The sequence below is a fragment of the Poeciliopsis prolifica genome, unplaced genomic scaffold (genome assembly GCF_027474105.1).
Source record: "Poeciliopsis prolifica strain line A6 unplaced genomic scaffold, Auburn_PproV2 SCAFFOLD008, whole genome shotgun sequence".
NCBI lineage: Eukaryota > Metazoa > Chordata > Actinopteri > Cyprinodontiformes > Poeciliidae > Poeciliopsis > Poeciliopsis prolifica.
The window spans coordinates 11,145,849-11,170,315 of NW_026562383.1; the positions used below are offsets into that span (position 1 = coordinate 11,145,849).

Genomic DNA, 24,467 nt, shown 5'->3' on the forward strand with positions numbered 1-24,467 from the left:
TTGACCTGTTTTAAGATGAGAGCACATTGTATTCTAGTTTACATGTTTATTCAACCCACATACATAGGACAGAGGCTCTGTGAGGGTGTTGAGTGAGGAAACTAGAGTTCAAGGTCTGCTGCTGCAAGGAGGTAGGGGCACATGGAAGTACTTCTCACACTTGTCCTTTACCCTAAACTCATGCAGACAAATTCACAAGACAGACCAGCCTCAGAGCACACTTATCATGCATAAGAGAAATTACTTCACAGACACATAACCACAGATGGTCCCCTGACACTCAATGAGATGAACATTTGAGAGCACATTGCACATAGACGGATTAGGAGTCTGCTTTAACTGCAGCCACCCTACACCACAATAACATATATCGCATGATGTACTACAAACCTGGAATCAAAGTGGAGAAGAGAGACAAGGTGAAGAGAAGAAGGACAAAGGTTGGAGATTTGTTATGCAAATTTAGGCAAGCAGATGGTAGGATTGATAAACATGTGGACAAAATGGCCTTCTTGGCGGAAATTCCAGTCATAGCTATCATGCTTGCCATTAGCAGACATATCTGTCAATCCAGAACAGGTTGGAAAATTGAACAAATGACCATAAGGTAGCCAATGAGATGAATTTGAAAATTCCAGGTTAAGGCAATTGGTTCTTCACCAACTGAGTGATTTATTACAATGTATAAAATATAACTTGTCTCATCAATAATGAAATATAATCAACTTCTTTCATGAGTTACCTTTCTCAAACAACACATCACTAGTAAAGATGAAGGCAGATAATGACTTTTGTCTTAGTTTTTACATCAGTATTTTCTGTTCCTCCTAACTTGGACTTTTCCAAATTTACTCTGACATAAGGATTTAGCATATTGTTAATAACATTTCTTTAAATAAGAAAACTTTAGATGCACCCTAGAATAGATATACCCTAAGGAACTCTGCTCCAGTGCCTTGTGTGATGCCCCCCAAGGGATGAAGACGTACCAGTGAAGTGAAAAACAGTATAGAGATAGAGGGATGAATTAAAAACAGATGGATGCTTTTCAGGCTTTATTTATATTAATTATAATAATTTTCCTCTTACAGATAATTGGAACACAGTATTTAAAAGTAAAATATTACGTTAGGCCAATAAAAAATTTAGATACAGAAATGAGGACTGTATGAAATATATTTTTAATATTTACTATTAGTTTCAAATAGTTGCTATGTTTGAAATTAACTTTTAAGCTGGCAAATGAGTCTCATCTGGGAACACATATTCAAATTTTTATTTGTTTTCATGTCATCATACTTTAGATAGAACAGACTATTCTCTTGTTTTGTCTACATACTTTGTTACAGTGTTAGTTTACCCATCTTCCAAACATTTGCAAACTGTGGAATGTTTATCTTTTTTTTTTTTTTTTTTTTTTACTTGGTAACAAAGTTAATGATGATTGCATGGCAAAACTGTTTGGACCAAGGCCTGAAACATGGGCCAGAAATTGAGCCACAGCAGAAATAAATGAAGGTGCTTCTTTTCTAGAATGATCCAAGTCCGCACCCACAGAGTTTAGTAGAATCTGGCAGCCATGTTTGAATCAAATCCAGTAGAAATTTAGAGCTTGCATGTGTAATAACTTACCCACAACCAGACAATACTGGCTTTAATTATGAAAATGTAAACTATTTCTCACAATGTAAAAACTATTTAGGCTGTTGGCTTGCTAAGGTTTTACTGCAAAGCTTTAATTTGGCTTGTAGTACCTTTGTTTGATTAAGGAACAACAGTAATTGTAGAACTAAATTGTTCCGTATCTTTATTATATTTCTCTGTTTGACTGCAGGTCAACTATGCATAAATAAGGCAGGACTTTCTCTTCATTTTGCACCCTTAGCAGAGGCAACATTCCCAGCACCACTCAGGGGGGCTCCATTAAGCAAGGCATGATACCAAAACCCACCCGGAATTCAAGGAACGTTTTCCCCGTGGTTTCAGGTTACCAAGTCCACACGTTAAACACAGATCCCACACACACGCATACACACGCACACATAAAACTGCCTACACGGTAGCACTGTACTTTTTGTTATTTCGACAGAAGTTGAGTTGTTGGCTTTTCTTCTCCCCTCCCATGCCTGTCACTCATTTTCATTTTAAAACTCACATTCTTTTCCTGTGGGTTGTGTAAAAACTTGGACTTGAACTTAAAACTTCAGCTTGACCCTAACCACCCGCCTGTTAAGATTCTCACTTTATTGATAAATACCACACAGTGAACGTTTAACCTTATATACACATTTACACTAAAAGCACACAAGAACCTTGGCCAGAGATCACCATTAGCCTCAAATTCCAAAGTGTATGTAAACACTGCATCCCTTGATATTCAACAGCTTTTGGGTCAAAAATCTGTCAACTCTAAATCACAACTCATTTTCATTCACTGTATCCATCAAGAAAAGGAATGCAGGCTCCTAAAATAAAGTTGGAGCAGAGATTTGTAAATTAGAAGTGTTCACACTGTGTGAGTGACTGTACAAAGTCAGATCTCAAGGGTCGGTGTCCTGCATACTTTGAATGTTTCCCTGGTTCAACACTGCTGAATCCAATGAATGGTTCTTTACCAGGCTTCTGCAGAACAGGATTGCCTCCAGAGAATTGTCAAAAAGGTGGTCAGATGTATGCCACTGATAAATTAGAAAGGACAGAGAAAAAATACTTGATATACATAAGAAAAACTCAGTCTTTAAGGCAGATACTGATGTAATTTGTACAGAGATTACAGGCAGAGCCAAGAAATTGTCATAGATATTTGGGTCAATAATAAGAGATCTAGATCTGGACATCAAAACATTAAATTATTTAGATGTTTACTTCGCTCAACAAAAAGCCAACTGTATGTTAGAATGATTTGACAAGAGTCAAACATGCAAATTGCTCTCAAGGCTTTCTCTTTGAACAAAGGGCATTTTTCTACTTATAGAAGTGCAATGACTTTCATGTTTTTTTAAGTAATGATTACAGTATCATTTTATGATACATAGATGTAAAGCCAGTGAACAAACTGAAACACTTAAAACATCAATTAAGAGACCAGACATGCAGAGACAGTTTTAATTCATGACAAGCACCATGGGCCAAGAACCAGCAATCACTTCACCACATAGCTGTGGTGGTTCATCAAATATTTTCACCCACTGACAATGTAGCTTAAAACTCTGCACATTATCAGCCCCGATATTAAGTGGGGCGCATATGGAAGTGTTACTCTTAGTTTATTGACAGAATACGTAACAGTGAACAGAAATGTTTAGAAGGCTAATGCACACCTCTCATACCCAGAGAACATTGATATACAGACTACCACTGGCTGGCCACCAAAGCTAAAAGACTTCAAATAGGATCATCGAGGCATAAAACCACAAAGAAAGATAACTCTTTTAAAACTACTACTTTCCGCTGCCGCAGACATACATCTCTCATCTTTTCCAGATTTTAAATCAGCTTTTCTTGTTTGATTGACACTTTTATTATCCCTCCTGTTCCCAATTGCTCAACTTCCCATCCTCCTCTTCCAATTTGAGTTTGATGTCTTTCCAGTGGGCAGCGATTGGTGAGTCAAGTTTACCTTTTCCAATATAAACTGCTGTCATAAAACATGCCAGTCTATTGTGGCACTTTAATTATATGAGCTCAACCCACTCCACCGTCTAAGGACACAACATTATAGGAGAAGTTGGAAACCTTTTGCTTGCACAAATGAGATGATGAGAATAAAATGAGCTAGAAGGCAACCTCACAAAAATGTGCAGAAAGGCATAAACACAGGGAAACTGAAATACACAAAACACTCATTACTGAGAGAAACGTGACAAGTAACACATTTGCATAGGAGTGCATAATGGGGCACGTTGCACATCAACAACACAAACACATCTTTTGCAATCATTTTTTACCATTTATAAATGTCATAAATCCAAACTCACAGTCCAAACATGTTAGCACTGAAAATAAATAAGTCAAAGACTGAAATGTGATCACTGCTATTTTCCCCGTTCTTCAATTACACAGACTCACACACCGGCACACACACGCAGGCACACACACACACTCACACACACAGTCCAAGAGTCCAATTTAGAGGGTTAAATTGAGGCCCTAAACTCTTGTGCAGGGTTATGGGAAAGGAACTGGCCACAAACTCTAATCCAAAAACAAGTCTCGGAGAAATTTAGAAAGGACAGAGAAAAAATACTGAAGAGGATAATCATAAAATTAAACAAAAAGGAGTTGGCTTCTGTCCTAAAATGTGACATATCATGTCAGCTGCTCCTTGTTCCAATTCAGTGTTTTTTTGTTTTGTTTTTTGCTCAAGTATCTATCTGACCTTTCTGACCGAGCAGACATTTAATGTTTCAAAATACAAGAAAAACCCTCTTAACATTTTGAGTGCTAAATGTTTTTTCTCCCTCAAATATACACTAATTTATTATCCTTTCAACTTATGCAAGCCGTTTTGATGAATTCTCAAAATTTTTAACTAAGCTCCTTTCAACCCAAGAGACTGAGGAGACTGATAGAAAAGCCGGGGGAGACAAAACGTATGACTTGACAGAACAGAAGGGAGTGGAGTGTGAGGGGTGCCCAGCGCACCGTTCTTCCTGCTTCTCCACACAATGAGCGAAATAGATTCCAGATGTTGAAATGATAAACAAATGGACTGCCATAACCTTATAAAAATGCAAGGCATTCAGAAGCACTTGCAGTGCTGTATTGTCTGTGGACCATCTCTTTGTCTTAATCTCAAGTCTTTGGACTCAACCCCAAAGAGGAGTGCTGAGTTATTACTTTTTTCATGTGTTCTGAAGATCACATATGTGCAACACACCAGAATGTACAAAGCAATCTTAGAATAAATTAAAATTCTACATGGTTGAAGTGTCAAATAACTCTAAATATCAGTCTCACATTATACACAAACATTAAAAAAGAAAAAGAAAAACATTAAAATAACCACTTGCTAATTTGTGTAATAAATGATTCCCCCTCACAGATCAAAATACTCAGAGGAATGTAATCTACGGTATTTTAGAACTCCACCAATTTCTAAGATAGCAGGTCATTGGAAAAACTCTGTTGCAAATTTTGTTTTGACTCTCCTTTTAAAAAGTTATTGAAACTGAGAAATTGTGTAGTTTGAAGGAAGAGTTTTGTCTCTACTTGCTATTTGGACTATTGTTATGATGAAGACTGTTTGTTTGCTTGTGATAAACTATTGAGAATACTGAACAGGAACAAGGAGAAGGAGAAGAGGTAGAGAGGTGTGTATGTGGGGGGGTTAAACCATTCTACTCATCATAATCGGTATTGTTAGAGCCTGATGTTAGATCAGCTGGCCTCACTCGAAGCTGGTGTGTTTCAACGAACACCGAGAATGGGAGAGAAAGAGGAGGCAAGCAGCTTCAGTGCAGACACAGCAGGTCTGGAGAAATTGAATGACGGCAATTTAAAACTGTGAAAAGACTGAGTGTCGGATCCCGTCACCTGTCTGACTTTTTTATGCGAGTGTTAAAATATCCCCCAGGAGTGTGACACCCAGGAAAGCAGGAAGGGAAATGGTAGTCTGGATAATACTAACACATTCTTCAATATAATCAGCTCAGGAACAACCAAAGCCAACTTTGTCTTCTCTTGATCCTGAGCCTTCCTGTCATACTTCTAATGATTTATCTTTAACCACAGTCAAAGGTAGTTTTTCACTCTGTATCTTTGTCTTCAATCAAATCAGCAGATGAGCCGGGGGTCTCTTCCACTCCCATGTTTTTTCAGTCTGTCCCAAACGAAGAGGTGAGATTTAACCACAACAAGGCTGCAGGTCCAAAAGGTTGGGGTCCCATGCGCTCACAGCAAATATGAACAAACTCTTTGGGATTCTGCAGTAAATCTTCAACCTTAACATGAACCCGGTGAAGGATCATGTGCTTTGGAAAACATTCTGCCTTTCAAAACACTGACAGAAACACCTCAGGGGACGTCACTTTCACAATTTCTTTTCACTCTGTACACCTCAAACATCCAACTCAAGTAAGTCTTGTTATCTGGAGAAATACTCTGATGACTGTACATTTGTATCAGAGAGGGGCAAGCAGCCAAGTGCTGTGTTGTGCCATAGTGTGGGAGCATTTATCTCATTTTCCACATCAACATACCAAAGAAGACTGCAAAATTCAAATTGATATCTTTCTGATTAGATACTTTTGGTAATACTTATCAATCAATCAATTAAATCAATCCAATTTTATTTGTATATCACTTTTGAGTAACCAAGTGCTAATTGGGGGGACTCAGTGAGCATTTCACTTTCAACCTTTTCATATCAGTTGATAGTTTAACATGGAAAACAAAATTAAATTAGTTTGCTTACTGTTACTGCAAAAGTAACATCTCTTGTTTGGATACAGTAAAAACTGTTAGTTTTGCACAGTTGCTACGTAAAAGCACTATGTGAAATGTCATCTCATCCAGAGTGACATGCATAGTATTTCAAAGCTGAATCGGGACTGACAAAACTGACAAATTTTTTTAGATCTATAGGATTAGTTAAAAATAAACACTGTCAGTACCAAAGTGCCTCAAAAAGGTAGGAACTCACTCAATTTATAAGTCATAATTTGTTCCAAAAATCTACAGAATAAAAAAAAATAATAAAAAATAAAAAAAAAAAAAATCATCATTATCATTTTGATCCTGATTTTCCTGAAAACATGCAATTCACACACAAAAAAAAAACCTACGATGGTGTAAAGGTTGAGAGATGTCAACAGATGTCGAGATACCCTTTACAGCTGCTGGCACCCCGTTCACAACTCTGTCATCAAATGTTGAATGAAGAGAAGAAGGGGATTTCAACCTCAAAAGTCTTTCAAGTACTTTGAAGTTTAAATTGTGTGTCTGTCTGCGGATGCATGCTCCTCATCTGAGCCCTTGTGAATAACTCCCAGCTGTTCACAAGCTTATGGATCCCATGTGGATTGATACATCTCTTGCTTAGGGAAAACCAGCTTGTCATTGGAGCACTGGTGTGGACTCACACCTCTCTGTTTGCATCTCTGTTTTGGATCTGTTTCCCCTGAGCTCTTGTTAATCACTGCTGCATTGAAATCTTCCTAATATGTTTCTTGTTTTTCCACAACATCACTGCTACTTTTGGTTGTATTACTGTTGTTCTGATGTTGCTTTCCCAAGAAAGGTCCAAGCAGTGGGAGAAGTTATGGCAGTGATGTCCAAGTCTTTCCCATGCAGACTCATAGGAGGGCCTTTGTTCCCCCTCCATGCTTTGGGGGTCTCCACAGCGGGACTGTGCCCCACTCTACTGACTCCACAATGGGTCTTTATGTTGACAAGGCCCCCCTCCACACTTTCACTCCAACATACTTGCCTCATCAGGGGCACCCCAACCCAAAGGGGGCACCACGGCACCAAAATGACGACTCTTTTATCATGCCTTGCTCTGTCCTCCTTTCTCTGTCATGAATGCCAACAGAGTCAGATACAGGGAAAGAGAGGAACTGAAGGAGCAAGGCTCGTGGGTGTTGCCAAATGTCTCAGTGGGGCACTGTTTTCTCATTCAAACCAGAAACACTTGACACCACAAGCAATGACCTGGCAATCAGCAGGGAGTGTGTGATAACACACTGTTACAGCTCTGTAGTACAGTTAATGAAAAACCAACACACTTGGGAATAAATGACACAAACTCAATTCACAAGTGGTTGTCCAAAAAGACAAAGGAGGGAACTTGCTGTATTTCTCTTTTGCAGAAGTTGAAAAATAAATGTTGATGCTCCATTCTCCCTTCTTGATAGGTTTTAAAATCATAAATTTCCAAAACAGAAATAATCACTATATACTAAAATATTGCCACGGGCCCAGTTAACTGGTAGTATGTTCAAATAGAGCACCTTGCAAAAGTATATTTGCAAAGTGCAAAATACCTTGCAAATATACTTTGCATGTATATTCTTCATTGCTATGAAGAAGCATTGCATCTTCATAGCAATGCTTTTTCTTTGCTATGAAGATGCAAAGAAAATGCATCTTCACAGCATACTCTTGCCACCAACATACTTCACCACTGGGATACTTTTTTTTCCCCCCATAGGTCACATAATTACTTCCCTGACTAATGTTCTTCTTGCCAGGGCTGTTAATTTAAGTAGACAGTCGTGTTTTGGTAAATTTGTGATTGTTTGTTGATATTATTTCCATTGTCAAATGAAAGATTGAACAATGTTCTGTGAGCTGTCCAAAGATTGAGATGTCTTAAAGCTTAACATCATCTTTAAAACTTTTCAAGACTTTATTCATGACCTCACTAAACCTGTTTTACAAACCACATAAACCTAAGCAAAACAACATTATTCAGGGGCACCAGAGTAAAGGAAATGATAAAAAAGGCCAAGAGCCATTAATACTTTTGCAATGCATTGGGTATCTTAACAAGACATCCAATGCTTGTTAAGTGGAAGAGAATGAGGGGAAAAGAGGAGAAATTGTAACCAGTCACTAAACACAATAAAAACCAACATCCAGTGCATCTCTTTGCTGAGCGCATTGTCTTACCAAGTACATAAGTAAAGCCAGGCCAAACCCGGATGTTGAACAAGGGAAAAATCATAAAGTCACACACACGCACACAACACGCACACAAGGGAAAAATGAATCCATGGGATCTGTATGTTTTTCTGTGTGCTCTGGCAGTACCAATTGAACTGAAGTTACTGTGGTTGTTAAAAATTGGATAGCGAGACCTTGTCATAGCTGTGGAGGTAGTTTCAAGAGTGTTTAAGAAACTGATCCAGAATTCAGAATCAATTACAGATTTGTGTTGGCTCAGTAATTGGCATAATTTTCTTCATATGCTGAGTGAGAGGCAGGAGAACCACACACTGAGCAAGCCCTCTGGTCTCTTAGAGATGCACCCAAAACCATCAGCAGGAAAACAGTTCCAAGGCTATATCTATAAATCAGCACAAAATAAAAATCTCAGCAGAAAACAATTCAATCACTGACACAAACACAAAGAAAACCAGAGCCTTATGACTTTTTGTCCCGCCAGCATTCAGTCAATAGGGAGATGGATAATAATAACTTCCTTATTTGCACAGTGATTAACAGCAGCCAGTCACACTGACTCTCAGCCTGACAATTTTCAAACCTTCCTCCCTGAGCTCTCAAATCAAGATATAGAAAAAAAAAAATATTGTCACAGCTAGCTATTAAGCATCTAACTTTTAAGAAAAGTAAATCATATATTAGAAGTTAAACCACATGTGATGTTAATTTTTTGTGTCAAACGTAGAAAGTAGGTTTGTGCTTTGTCACTGAAAAACACAAGTTAATCAGTGATGCAAACAATGGAGACCCTGAAAAGATTTCTCTTACCTTTCTACGACACCATCACCGCCCCAGCAGGTGGAGTCGTCCACTATATACTCCCCTTCACACAGCATCTCTGGCAATGCATTGAAGAAGGATTTATAGCGCTGCAGTTGCCCTAAGAACTCCCTGATGGAAAAACGGAGAGTCAATATAATAATAATAATAATATATTATCATATAATGATTATTATTCCTATGTAACAATAACTTAAAATTTTAAAAACAGAATTGACAAAGAGTCATCTGCAAGATTATACCACAAAGAACCTCAATATCTGCCATTGTGCTCTGGAATAGTTGAAGTAACAGCAAACACTAGTTTAATATTTTTCTGACAAGGCATGCATGTGATAAATACTAGTGATGATATTGACAGTGGCAGAAAGGACAGCCTCTAAATGTGACTGCATCAGCACATTTTTTTTGTTGCACTGTGTTGTGCTTCACCAGATCTGCCAACAGATGTTATCAATATAGTTACTGTCATCTTTTGCAAAGCAAAGGCAGAACGTTTTGACCTGACTCAGTTTGTCTAAGCCCATAATGAGAAGCAAAAATGATGGGTTAGATGCTAAGACAGCCAATGAAATGGTTTTAGATATGAAATGTTTCAAAATTCAAGTCATTTTCCTTCAATTTTTTTATAGTTTATGTTTCAAGTGGAAAGTCTGAAGTGCATAAAAACATTTTCTAATTATTTTACTGACAAAAAGTGCTTTTGTTTCTATTCTCCACTACTCTGAGACCCTGATGGTGTGATCCTGATGGTGTTTGTTTATAATTGCACATGATGGACTCTTTAACAATCAAGCAAACTTTTCAAGCCAATTGGTTGCATTAAATGTTATGTAAGGGTTTCAGGGTTACTGTAAAGAAATGCATAATACATTTTTCTCATATCCTTTACGATATGAAAAAACAAAAACAAAAACTTTTTATCTGTAGAATGTAACCAAACTGAAAAAAGTTATTTTGAAAGAAACTGCTTCTATTGTAGGTATCTCATAATATTGAATAAATAAACCAGGAAAAACATTGCCTTGAGTTTATGCTTACCGAGAGAGTGTTCTCAGATTAGGATTATTGATCTTGGAGGGCTTCAAAGGGAATGGACTGGGAATAATGGGAATTGGAAGCAGGAGGATGCAGGGAGGTGAAAAGGGGGCATGGAGAGATAAACAAGAAAAAAAGGTTGGCATGATGGGATGAAGGGAAGATGAACTGACTGTGGTAGAAAATGATTATTTATGCACATGCAGAGACTTGTCAAACCAAATATGAATTAATAACCAATTTCATTCAACATAACAGGAAAATAAAACAGAGAATGGAATACAATTCATATTATAGTCACCAAATACACTCAAACAAATATCAGCACATGTGCAAACAGTTGAAATGCACAATTAAGACAAAGTACTGCTGGATGTTTTGATTTACTTCGTACAAAAAAAAAATGCTAGGCTCTATCATCTTTCACATTTTCCAACCATTATTCTTCTTTTGCTGCTGTGGCTTTGAAGTCTTCAGGGCTCACACAAGCTCTGGTCAGAGCTGGCAACAAGCGGGTGAACTGGATTGTGTTGCTATGAACGGCCGTGGCAGTGCCATGCCAGCCATGACAGCTAGGCTTGGCATCAGTGCAGCGATTCACAGAGTGGGACGAGGTCAAGCACTCAACAGTGCTTTAGTTCATCTGTGTGTGCTTTCCAATGCGGCACTGGCTGGCATGCAGTGCTGGAGGTGTGGTCGTCTGGGTAAACAGGAAATTGTGTGGTCTGTCAAGATTAATCTTACCAAGGCTCTGCCTGCCTACCAGCTGCTGTGGGCACACGATGGTTGCTCCAGGAACCAGGTGGGGAGTATGGGTGGTGCTGGAAAGCAGTTACTTTGTCTGTGTGTATGCGTTTGACTCCAAATAAACACTGGATAACAGTGTGAAGTGACAGAAGCTGTAATAGTTTTGGATCAATGATATCCAACCCCTTAATCTATGACTAACAGTAGAGTGAATATAGACATAAAGTAGATAGTCAAGAATTTCTGAAGTTTGTTTCACATTAACTCAAAGCTTTTACCTACCTTTTTAAGTGGGCAAACCTTGCTAGTCTCTCTTCTGGTAAAATATGGGAGGCGGAGGAGGTAGATGGAGAAGGTGAAGTTAAGGTTGTGACCTCTGGTCTCACAGACCACATGCCTGGGGGTTCCCGTGTAGACAGGCCACACACCTTGTCCACCTGTGGAGAGAGCACAGCACACACACCTGCTAAGCAAGGAGAATGTATGAATGTGTGGGTGAAGCTACAGGGTGGCTTGCAAATCCCTCACTGACACCTACAAATATGAAAGTATTAAAAACAAGTGAACTATGAGATATTTGGGGTCTGTCTCAGATAGAGAATGCTATTTTGGTTGTCAGATAAGTAACTAAAGTAAATGCAAAGGTGTACATAAAGACAGAGGTGTGATGAAGTAAAAACAGTTACAATGAGTGATTTAGTGCCTGAAGGACTGACAGTAAATTTAGAACATTCCACTACATCATGGAGGTAAGCGCACATGTGCACATTTGGCAATGGTAGCAAATATCTCCTGTGAGCAATTAAACCTTGCAGCAGAGGGAAGGTGAAAGCAGGATCTTTGAAGAAAAAGGGACTAAAATCAATGCCATCTCATTGGCTTAAAAGCCTTGAGGCAGTGTTGTTAAGTGATCTTCAATTAGCAAAAGAGACAGATTGTGATGGCTTTTCTATGCTTGACTGAATAGGTCCTTAAAATGATCAGTGCCAGCACTGCTTTATCTACAGAGATGAGTCATTCTACCATGTAAGAGCCAACTGAACTTCACAATACTTTTTTTTTTTACCTCTGGTTTGAAATTCATATTGTAACATACAAAAACAGCAGTCATGATGCCAGTCAGTTTAATTAATTCTGATAAGCACAATCTTTGCAAATTGTTAGATGAACCTACAGTTTTAGTAGAATAAATACTTAGTAGAATAATTATTAAATAGCAGTACAGACTTTCTTTTGTTTTTAACAAGATGTTTTTTATATATATTAAAACAGGTCTGTCCTAAAAATGAGGATTTAACTTGAATAAAGATTAAGTAAATTTTATCATGTGTTAAGTTTTAATATATTCAGCATATTTATAGAAAACTAAAGGTAACATAATTTCTTGACTGTGCTATAAAATGGCACTATGCGCCAGGGACATGTATAATGATACCTCCTTACCATTTTGCTATATCATTATATGGTTACTTCAGTGTTCTTCCTGACATGAGATATTTTTTAGACCACACTTGCCACCAGTGGATCACATTACTTTTTTATTCTTTGGAAGTTTAAGTTGACAGTATTTCTCAAAACAATTGACTCCAACATTGCGGAAAAAAAAAATAATAATAATCTTGATGAGCTATAAGAGTTGATCAAAGAAAGCAGGATATTTAAGAGCTCATATATTGTTTAGGATATCAGTATAAATTCACTTTCTTTCTAGGTGTTGCTGATTAATTGTTTCTTGTAGCATGCAAATAAAACTTGTATAAAAGCAACTGCATCTCTCAGTGAAAGTCAGTGGTTTTGAAATTAGAACTCACACCATAACAACCTAAACCACTGAAAAGAACTTCACCCTTCACCGTAGCCGTTTGCTCTAAACCTTTTCCTGACTACATGCACAGTAAATCCACTCTTTAAGCAGACACTGGGCACGAGGAAGGTTGTTTTACTGCATTAACCTTAACTCCCTCTGGAACCATAAAACACACTCACATGTGGTAGAGCAGCCCACAGCCACACATGCAGACAGCCACACATGTAAACACAGAAGATATATCCACACACATATACATTTCATTGTCCCTGGAAAAAGAAATAAGAGTACAGCAGCTGTTTTGGCTAAGTAATGTGAAGAGAGAAAATGTGCCTTGCATGAGCCCTGATTTTCTTTGTGCTTGTACTTTTCTTATGCTGCATATTACCTTAAATAATTAAGCTAATCGAGAGTATGCAGCATATATTTTAACAAACATTATGCACAATGAAGTCTAGCTTGGCAAATGATCACAGAGGAGGAGAGGGTAAAAAAATAACCTTAACAGCAAAAAATGTCTATATAATAAGATGTAAAAAGTAGATGTGGAAATGAGAACAGGGTATTTATGCTTCTTGAAGTTCCACGTAATGCACATGTAGTAATTTAAAGAAAAAAAAATTCAAATATGCTTATAAGCACCATACAAATAATTCATAAATGTAAAAAAAATAAGCAAAATATAAGGTTAATAAACATTGACACATAACAATGTGTAAAATCTTAAATTGAATACAATGTCAACATTTGCTATTCAATTTTATGCAAGTGCTGTATTTACATTAATTTTAAATATATACTAATAAGTTGTAATTTCAATTCAGCAAGAAACGTGTTTGTTCTAGGGTACTATTTTTGTTGTAAAAAGAAAAAAAAAAACAAGGAATGTAATCTTTTTATGAGACTAGTCTAGGCCTCCATTTAGACCAATGCCATTTTTCACCTTCCATTGTCTGACACTTTGCTATTCTAAAAAAAGACAAAAAGGTAAACATGAACACGCAAAGGAGGTCGCTCTCAGTTCTGTTTATATTACGCCATTATTTTTGCATGCATACCTCAGTGAAAAAGTTCAAAATCACAGGACCTCTAAACAAGCCAGAGAAGATTGGAGAAAGTGCTTCATTTCAAAACAATAATGATAGTACAAATTGTTCTTTTGCTAACTAAACAGAGAACTGAGTAAACAGCATGCAGAGTCTTTGCAGGGACAATAAACAGTATACTCTTGAGAAACTGAGACATGTCCTTTGAGGACAGAGCTGCTGACCATTGAATCTTGTGGGACAATCTCACAACATGCTGAATAATGACACAAACTAAATCAGAGCCAAATATCTTCTAAGCTGATGATGACGTGAGAATAAAAATCATATCTGGGCTCAGAGTTCCAATTTGAATTACGTTGTGTACAGCGTACATGTATTTGGTCACCAGTTTGCTGTTTTTATTCCGTCCCAATTTCAACTATTTTGTACAACATTCCTTGTATTATTGCTTAAGGACTGAGACTGATGGAGGGAGAAGATTGATGGGATGTGTGCAGTCCGCAGGCTAGCTCTTTAGGGAATTACAAGACATGAATTTCCTGTGCATTTGAGCTGTCAAATGAAACCCGACTTTTACTGCAGTCTGCAGCAGATACATGACAGATTGCATCTTTGTTTTCTATTTTGCAAGACAACATAATATGCATGATGTATGCTAAATTTAAAGGAGTGCAAATGAGTAGATGAAACATTGTACCCCTGTATTCTGATCTAAATGTGTAGTGTGTGTGTGTGTAGGTGTGTGTGCGTGCGTGTGCGCGTGTTTTATGAATAAATCTTCCTAAGGCTACAGAGTGCAAAAAGAACACAGCAAGACAATTAGCTTCATCTGGGCCAAGCCCTGGGCCATCCCTTCTCTAGAGGAGTATTAGCTTACAGATAGCAGCGGTGGTCTTTCCTTCCAGTTTATTTATCAAGGGATTGCCCAGTAAAGCCAAGGGAATTTTCTCAGCCCCCTGTCACCTCAGGCATTGTGGGATGGGGTTCTTGTGGAGCTTTTTTCAGTCACAGAATATCTATATAATCCACTTCATAGTTTGAGTTAAATGTGAATAAATTAACAGATGAGGGGAAAAAAGTGTGGGTACAGGGAAAAAAAAGGTGTTCTCTGAAATAAAGTAAAAGACATTATGCTAAGTTGCACCACTGATTGTTTATCAAGGTAACAATCAAATTTTAACTTTGATTATTAAATGTCTCACAGATACTGTGATGTCTCACAGATACTGTTAATTTACAACTCAAATGAACAAATCTCTGTTAATTTGAGTTTTATCAATGTTCTTCTCTTATGGCATTAAAAATCAATGCTTCATCAGGTTTCAGAAGGCCATGTTTTGTGACTAACAGCTAAAACGTAAAAGCAGAAGCAAAGCAGCAACATTTTTGTGGAAATGATCAAAGCCTTTATGGACAGTAATTTGGCACACATTTTTCTATAAGAACAAGCAAGCATACTGAACAAGATAACTAAATAAACAGCAGTTCATAGATTTATTTGGTATTCATTTTTGCTTTTGTTTCTAAATACGAGAAAAGAAAAAAAGGAAGAAACTCCAGTAGTCAGGCATTTGAAAATAAGAGCTTAGAATTTCTCTTCCATATTTGCTTTGGCCAGTTTGTTGTTTATTACATTTTCCAACAAGAACCCAATGACAACTTGTAATTTCACTTCATATGTGGCGCTTTTACTGCTGTGTGCTATTATATTTGTGTAATTGTGCAAAAAATTATTTCCACTCCTAATTGCAGGATGTCAAAAGTCCCATGAAGTAACTATTTCCACTTCTTTGTATTGCCTTTAAGTTAAAACTGAACAAATCACCAGCATTTCAGGGCTGGTTTAGCAAGTAGATGAATCGAAAAAAAAAACAGTATTCATGATTTTTTCCTTTAGGACACAAACACAGGAGCTTTTGGTCACATTAACTTTTATCTGTAGGAAGGATAAAGCCAGAGAAATACCTTTTGTCTTTATTTTGGAGGAGCAGCAGTGTTGTGGTGGAGGCTTTGAGGTTAAACAAGCAGACATGTGACTGGACAGTTGCCAGCAGAAATTCTGGAGCATCAGGGAGAATTTGGGTGCATTTGGGGAATATGAGAATTTATCTGCTTCCTCAGCAGCACTGTTAGGTTATGTTTTTAGGTTAATCATAGAAGTGGGAATTAAGTGTTGACTTTATTCAGCCACTGTGGGAAACCAATGATAATGTACCATTGTACTTTTTTCCCTCATCCAAATGACAGAAAGAAAAATGTATGAAAAAAACTATATTGATGAATAAAGAAATTGGCAGTTGTCGAAAATGGGACGATTATCAAGCAGATTAGTCCTGGCCAGTGCCTGGCAAGAAACTCAACAATCCAATTTTATTTTCTGATTAGCAAGCACAATGTCCTGCCAAAGAAAACACTTTTCAAAATATAATCAAAGTGAAGTCAGAGGACACAGAAGGTGTAAAAGGTTTTAAAAGTAAATAATTTTTTCAGCAATAATTGTGAGACAAGTCTGTGATTCATTCAGGCTGTGACAGAGTGAGACAGTTTTATTCATTTGACCTTTCAACCTCTGTGTTATGAAACATGTTGGATTTGGAAATGTTTCCAGCATATCGGAAATTTCAGAGGTAACATAACGATGCAAGGAAATGAACAGAGAAATTGGTGTTTAGAATTAGTAATCCCAATCCTGGATGCTAAAAACATTGTAATGTGAACTCCAACAACATGCAATCTTTCTTTTGAACATCGGTACAATATTATTTTACAGCAATTGCTGTCTCTCACACAGCACACACACAAACATTCTTAGGGCAGACAAACCAAAAATAATCTTTTGAATGCTGTTTTTGCATCACTTTACTTTTAATTCTTTATGAAAACTCTGAGAAACCAAATGATGATGCCTATAGATCAAAGTTTTGCAGATTGTGATGGGTGCAACTCCAATAACATGACCACATTTTAAATATAATATATTTTAAAGTTGTATGTGGTGATATAGGGATGCTTTTAATCACAAAGGTTGTCTGTTCTAAAAAAGATAACTTCCCTTTTAATAATAAAGATACTATAGGTGGAATTTAAATGAATACATTAGCCCAGAATTTAACTTTACAGGATGATTAAAATCTAGAGATGGGACAGTGAATTTTATTGTACTGCATTAACTACAAAAAAACTCCAAAATTCAGTAGGCCACTTTATAAAACAAACATCTAAATGCTTCAATCAGACTCAGATCACTTAATCAGAAAAATATTTATTGCCTATTCTTAGTTGGAAAACCTTCAAGATTGGAGTGTAGACAGCTTGCAACATCAATCCTCTGGCCCTTTATCCCCGTCTGTCTCTCTCTGACATTTCTTCAATGCTGCCTTTTTAGAGTCTCTGTCATTCTTTCTAAATCATGCTGTCTGCATCACTCTGTCTCTGTCAAGCAGTCCTCCACGCACCGCCTATTTCTCTCTTCCTTCAAATAAAGTCAGGCTAATTAAAGAGCGCTGCAGCTGCCTGTATATCACACTGGGCAAATTCCAATCGGCAAAAAAGCAAGCCGAGTTTCCCTCACAAAGCTGACGCTTGTTTATCCTGATTAAATCATTTGCAGATGATCAGAAAATGTGACCACTGGGTATTTCAGATATGGAAGAGACGTGCAATTTTCATTCAGTTTTGTAAATTTTTTGGAGTGAAGATCATTGTAACAAAATGTGCCAAAACATTTGGGTAATTTCAAATGTTGGGAGAATTGTCTCAAAAAGAGAGGAACAAGGGCTACAATGAAATCTGGTTTGTCTGGGATACTGCGGAACATACGGGGGTAAAAAAAGAAGTCCGTGAAGAGAAACACTGTGAATCCATGCAATCGTTTGAAGTCTTCCAATGCACCAGCAGTTACCACTAAAATCATAACACAGATGTGTTAGGCATTTGTGTTAACTTTACAACAGCTGCCGTCAACATCATCATGCCAAGATTAAAGGAGACTTTTAAAAAAGCATTTTTCTCATGCATGACAACATACACTCGGATCGTTGAAGCCCACATAAACCAAAAAAAGGAAGAGATTACCCTATTCCTTAAACAGATTGTTGTTACTTCTCCAAGTGAAAATCAAGTTATCCATTCTCCTCTTCATATTTTTAACTTTGTCCTATTTTAGCTGTAATTCTTTCCCCATTCAATACATGCAAGTAGAAGTTTAAAAGTAATGTTTTTATTTGTTTGCTGCTACCTTCGAACCAACATCCAAAGTTCTTCCTCTTAAAAAGTAAAAATAGGCAGCTGTCATAATTTTGGATCTATGTTCTCTAATTTCTAAGCTGCAATATAACAAAGTTCAGGTTTTGTCATTATGCTGTTTCAAGAAATAAAAGAATTGTTATTCATTTGCTTCAGATACACAAAAGCGTCATATCTTTTCTTGTCTCCTCCTTTTATGTGAAACAACAGTTTTGTATTACACAACTTCTTGTTGGATCCGAAGACAAATAGTGTAAGAAAAATTGTGGACACTGTAATTAAGGGCTCCTGCATGCTATCATAATATTCAAATTTGGTCAGGCTAGAAACATAAAAAGAAAGGTCAGATCAGGGACAAGTGTGTGCAAGCGACCGAAGACATCTACGATCATTAGCTAATGGACTGATAAGTAAATATCCAGGGGTGATTACAAATGGAACCAAAATGTGCAAACACTCAAATTAAACATTAGGACCTCAGTGACAAAATCTGTACGGCAATTAATTTATTGACTTTTTATCTCATTTGGTTAAAACTAGATCAGCTAATAAATAAAGTTTACAAAAGTAATAAAGTGTGAGTAAAGTGCAGAATTCCAAGATCTAGATTGTCAGTGTTAATCAAAAAAAGGAAGAATCAAGCGTGAAAAAAATACAAATGTCAAAGAATTTAATGTTAACAACCTTACTGCTCATTGAAGTAAAACTTAGTTTCTCCTGGAAAGGATTTAATTAAAGGAACTTTCTAAAGCATACCTGCAAATCTTCAAAATGTGATAGAGTAAGAAATGTTTCTAAGTTGTGGCATTTTTGTGGAGGGTGCTAATTGGCTTAACTATTGCTAACAACTTAATGCTCTCATTTTATAGGTGATATATTTGGCTCTGTCTTTCAGTATTTAACAACATCTTTCAGATGTACCTATTGGTTGATCTTATGTTCTCTTGTTCATCTCATGGATTTAAAAATGCCTCAGAGCTGATCTGCTTAGCTGTGTTTCTCTTCTAGATGACGCTACAAAAGAAGAAATCTTAATTGATGAAAACTTCAATTAAGTTATTATCTGTCCACAGATTCACACGTGCATGGGAAGTACTTGTGAATGTGTTTTTCTTTTTTTGTGCGCGCATGTGTGTTTGTTACTCTGTCATCTCACATCCGCTGTCGATTCTGGCAGATGGGTGCTCACACTCAACCAGATTATGGTGGAAGGTTTTCCTTTCCGCTGCTGCTATATGCAAGGCCATGAGTAGTGAATCCTGCAAGTCATTGAATTGATGTAATCTGCTCGGTTGCCTTAGATCAAAAATCGTTTGACCAATTTGTAAAATAAACTGAACTTTACGGCATTGCTTTATCTATTTGGAATACATTTACTTGATTTTTGTCCTTAGGACCGAATACACTGCCTATATCAGAATACTCACCCTTAGTAACAAGATCCTCCATCAAAATAAAACATACAGCTAAAAATACTCAGTAAAAACTGTCAAATCAAATACACTTAATTGACTAATTTTAGATGCCCTTTTATGACCTCGGATCTGAATGCTATTGACTACATTGGACAGATCTCAAAATTGAAGTCTGCAGATACTTCAATACCTCTATTTGTATCTCAGTATTGGACTACAGTGAAATGATGTTGAAGGAGTGGAGTACATAAACCTGGCTATAAACTCCTAAAGCTGCACCACGATTATGGTTTGCTCATAAGCACACAATAACTAAATGAAACTACAAGAGAACGTTTTCCTCCCATATTAAAATTTTAATATTTCTGGCAATCTTTACCAAGCATATAATATTGAATTTCCTTTCAGGTTAAATAAGCTATAACATTTTTATCACCTTGTCAATAAATTGCGGTCTCTGACCTGTCAAGCACAGCAAATAGAAATTTTGTAAAATGAATTCAACAAGTCAGCGTTCATAGAAAGAAAACATAGCTAAACACCATTTCCACCAGGGCCCAATAACAGTACTTTTTGTTACTGGAATCTGTCCAACTTTCTCTTAATTGTGGCAACTTGGCATAAGGCTCCCCAAATATATATGGCCATGTCCCTTCTGTCTTGTGCTCATGCTCTCACAGCAGAATGAGTTCCTTAAAGCAAATGATATCCAACATTCTTCATAAGCCTCAAAATGTAAAGAGCAAACATAAAATTGTTTTGATGTAAAGCCCTACAGTGAATAGTATAAGTTATCACTCTGCAAAACATCAAGTTAACTAAAGAATCATATTTTCTTTTATACTGATTTCTGCTTTATGCGGATTCTGCTTCTTTGTGTGTAACTTTTAGAAAAACTGCATCCTTATGAAAATATTGGAGTACAATAAAGCAATTTCTTTTGGTTTGTGGTAACCACAAGAAACCCGCCTGGAATGATAAACTTTTCAAACTATTTACAGGTATCACATTTTTAGTCTTATAAATCTGTAGTTTCAAAGATAATGATCTAAAGATGGGTGACAAATGGACTTAAGGGGTATGTTTTTCTGTTTCTGAGCCATTGTTGGCACATAACATTAAGTTATATATTAGAACACAAAAAAGAGGAAGCATCTGTTTCTAAACACTCGATTACCTCCTTTGCTGCACTGACTTTTTTTGTTTTTTAACATCAAACTAAATCAGACATAATAAATCTAAAAATGATTATTGCTAACAACCTAAAATTCTGTATTGCATTTGGTTTAGAAAATACTACACAAAATATGCTGGTATATAATTTAAGATGAATATGGATGGAAAGTTCTGGCTGATGAATTGGTGTAAAAAAAGAAACAGCCAACTTAAAATTTATTTTTTGTTTGCTTATTTCTATAAACCATGACTCTGTCTGAGTGCATGGATATGAATCCAGGATGTATTGTTAAATAACAAGCACAACTTTCACAGTGAATTTAACGGTAGGATTTCCATTGCAAGAACTGTCTTCATGTGAGAATGGGAGCAACATAAAAAATGAGTTATAGGCACATATAACATAAAGCATATGGTTGCAATCACACCATGTGAAATCCAAAAAGTATGAGGTTTGATATTTGAGTCCACTGCATTATTCTTAATGACAAATAATATTGTGCTTGTCAGAACCTAAACAACAATGATGAATTTAAGATGCATTGCCAATTTTGGAACACTTGGCAAAGTGCTCTGTTTGAATAAATATTATTTTTCTTGGATTAGTTTCAGCACCAACATTAAGGCAGTGTTCAGCTTTTTTTGAAAGACTTGTGGACAAAATTCTCACAGACCACAAGTAACCAAAAATATCTTTCTAATTCTTACACTTAACCCTAAGAAGGTAAAAGGATTAAACAAAGAAGTATACAAAAAAAAAAAAGCTTACTAGTAAGGAGCAAACTAGTAAGGTTTTTGATAGATATTTTATTTGTGTTTACTTACCGTAGCAGTAATGAGTGGACCATGGCTCTGTGCATAGAGCAATGCTTCATTAACATGCCCTCTCACACCCAGCATGGCCAGCTCCAGGCTGTGGTGTCCAGCCATCGCAAGAGTTAGTTTCTTCAAGAAGCTGATATATGTTCTCCAAGGCTGATCGAGCTCTGCCATACTTGCTAAGCAGCCCCGCATAACATTCAAGCAGTAGCCAGCACAGGGCTTGATCAATGTCAAGCCTCTGCAGTGGGAACAGTACACCATCTTTGCAAGACCTTTTACACATTCTCTACTAAGGTTGGCATGTTCTGTTGCGTTAATGACCTCCAGTCCTTTATCCAAGGCGAGACTCAGTTGCCTGCCTGCCTCCAACACCTCAGCCAGTTCCTGAGCCACGGTGACAGGATGATTCCCGAAAGGCTTCACATCCTGTCTGATCATACGCAGACAGTCACCCATTGTGCTGCTTGTTGTCACACTTTCTTCAATGCCTGGATTTATAAGTCGTGTATACACGAGAGGGAAGATGTTGTTAAAAAACTTGTGAATGGTCATCTCAACGGAAATGTTGGCTCCACGTAGGTATAGCGAGAGAGAAGAAAACAGTTGATTCACATGGGGTAACGCCTGACGGGACAGGGATGAGTAGGTTCCCTCCAACAGTGAACTTAGGTGACCTTGAGAGAATGACAGGAGGTACTGAAACATGTCTGCAAGGAGAGGAGAAAATGAACAGAAAAAATATGTAAGAAGAAAATATAAACACAAAACATTTTATTTTTAATGAAAAGTATTGACTCATATTTTTAAGAAAGAAGCTATAAAGATTTACATTGCCTGAATTGCAACAACGAGTAACTTCTTGCAAATTAATAAACCTTAACTGAGCAGATAAACGGACTGAACACATATTTTGTCTCACCATTTAATACATTAAAACGTCAAGTCATCACAAAGTCCTATACTTTATTACGGCACTTTATTTCATGTAGGTTTGATGAAGACTTTTATTGATTACTGTGAAAATTGTCCTGAAGTAAATTTAAAAGAATTGACCTTAGTGAGTCCTGGCATTGTGTTCTTGGAATACACCTCAAACCACAGGAATATATAAAAAAATACTACTGAGAGAAAAAAAAAACATTATTTAATTTAATCAAATCTAATTCTGACCTCACTTTTGGACACATAACTTTGCTTAACTAAAACATGAGTGAATGCAGAAAACCTAGGTCATTCAGTTTAAGTCATGTTTTTTATTCCAGGCAAAACATTTTCACATTTTTCTTACATTTCATGCTTTACCAACACACTCCATTATTGCATCTTTCTGACTCTGCCAGGATAAAATGTAAATGGGTTATTTCACATTGCAATTCAAAATGACCTAATATGAATTTGACTGATCACTCAGGCTGTCCCTTCTAAACATCCCATGCTTTTATGCCCCTACAAACTTTCTTCTCTCCCCATGACTCACTGTGTCTTCACTTTATGCCATGTTTTCGACATGCCACTTCCCATCATACATTCTTCCCTGTGCGTATATATACTCATGTAAGTTTGTGTATGCATGTGCTAGATGCAACACTACTCTCTGGGGTGTGATGTAAGCTTGAAAGCATGACAGGACATGAAGGAGCAGCAGCAACTGTACAGAAACTGAGACCTGAGAACTCGGGTGCCAGGACACACACAATATTCGACACTATGAACACACACCTACATGCACACACCCCGACACACACACACATACGCATGAACACACATCCACAGATTGTCCTTTTATTTTCACTAGAACTTTGCATTGACTTTTTATTGATTTTTTATACATTTCTATAGCTTAAACCAGTCACTTAGGTTAGGTTAACCTAACCTTTACCAATACGTGCGTAATCCTAAACCTAATCTTAACTCAATTCATATCCTACTCCTAAACCTAAACTCTAATCTAAAAACAGCACCTCTTTGAACCTGGGCTTTGGGTCCAAAAGTAACAGTAGGTCATCACAACATAGTATTTGTTGGAAAAATAATTGTCTTTAGCCTGTATCAAAAACAAGGCTACATTCACTCATGTATTTCTAAAATAAGAATATACCTGCACTGACTCTCAATGATACATGCAACAGCAAACTTAAAAGGATTATTGATGTGCTCTTGAATTTTTAAGATTGCCATATGTTACATTCATTCATGAGAGAGTCATTCCAGTGTAGATTCTACTTCAGCTAAGAGCTTGTTAGCAAGTGTGTGTGTCTGTGTGTGCGGGCATGCACGTGTTAATGCTTTTGTGTTTTTTGCATGTGCCCTGCCCCTCCTAGGTCACAGACAGAAGGATAACAACAGTCATGTCCCCATGAACAGCTGCACTAATAGGAGTACTATCTGTGACACTTAGGGACTCCCCAATCGCCAGCAAAAGGTACAACTTATGTGTAAAGCTCCAGAAAACACCAAGGAAGTTTGCGCTCAAAAAAACATGAGATGGTAATTGAAAATTGTGAAGGCTAGGGACAGATATAAAGCAAATCCAGGTGGACAGAAAAAGAGCAGTATGGAATATAGGTCACTCAGAGAAGTTGAAAGGGATAAAAACACCAGATATAGAGAAGGTGAAGATTGACAATAAATAAATAAAAAAATACCAAAATGTTAAAAAGATATTTTCATCCAACCTTCATGTCTCTTAATGCCCCATGGTGTCTTTAGGAGCGTTAAGTA

The 24,467-nt window shown here is 37.0% G+C and overlaps 1 protein-coding gene across 2 annotated transcripts in view; it reads right to left on the reverse strand.

Annotated features, from left to right (window-relative positions):
- Positions 1-24,467, reverse strand: part of LOC129361775 (glypican-5-like) — an 85,573-nt gene that overhangs the window by 38,547 nt on the left and 22,559 nt on the right. The window contains exons 3-6 of one of the 2 annotated variants that reach the window (XM_055032851.1): positions 21,750-22,453; positions 11,515-11,669; positions 10,489-10,545; positions 9,436-9,558 (exon numbers count right to left, since the gene is read on the reverse strand). In XM_055032851.1, the coding sequence (XP_054888826.1) occupies positions 9,436-9,558; positions 10,489-10,545; positions 11,515-11,669; positions 21,750-22,453 (1,039 nt within the window). The remainder of the gene's footprint in view (positions 1-9,435; positions 9,559-10,488; positions 10,546-11,514; positions 11,670-21,749; positions 22,454-24,467) is intronic. The other variant, XM_055032853.1, reaches the window with a different exon arrangement.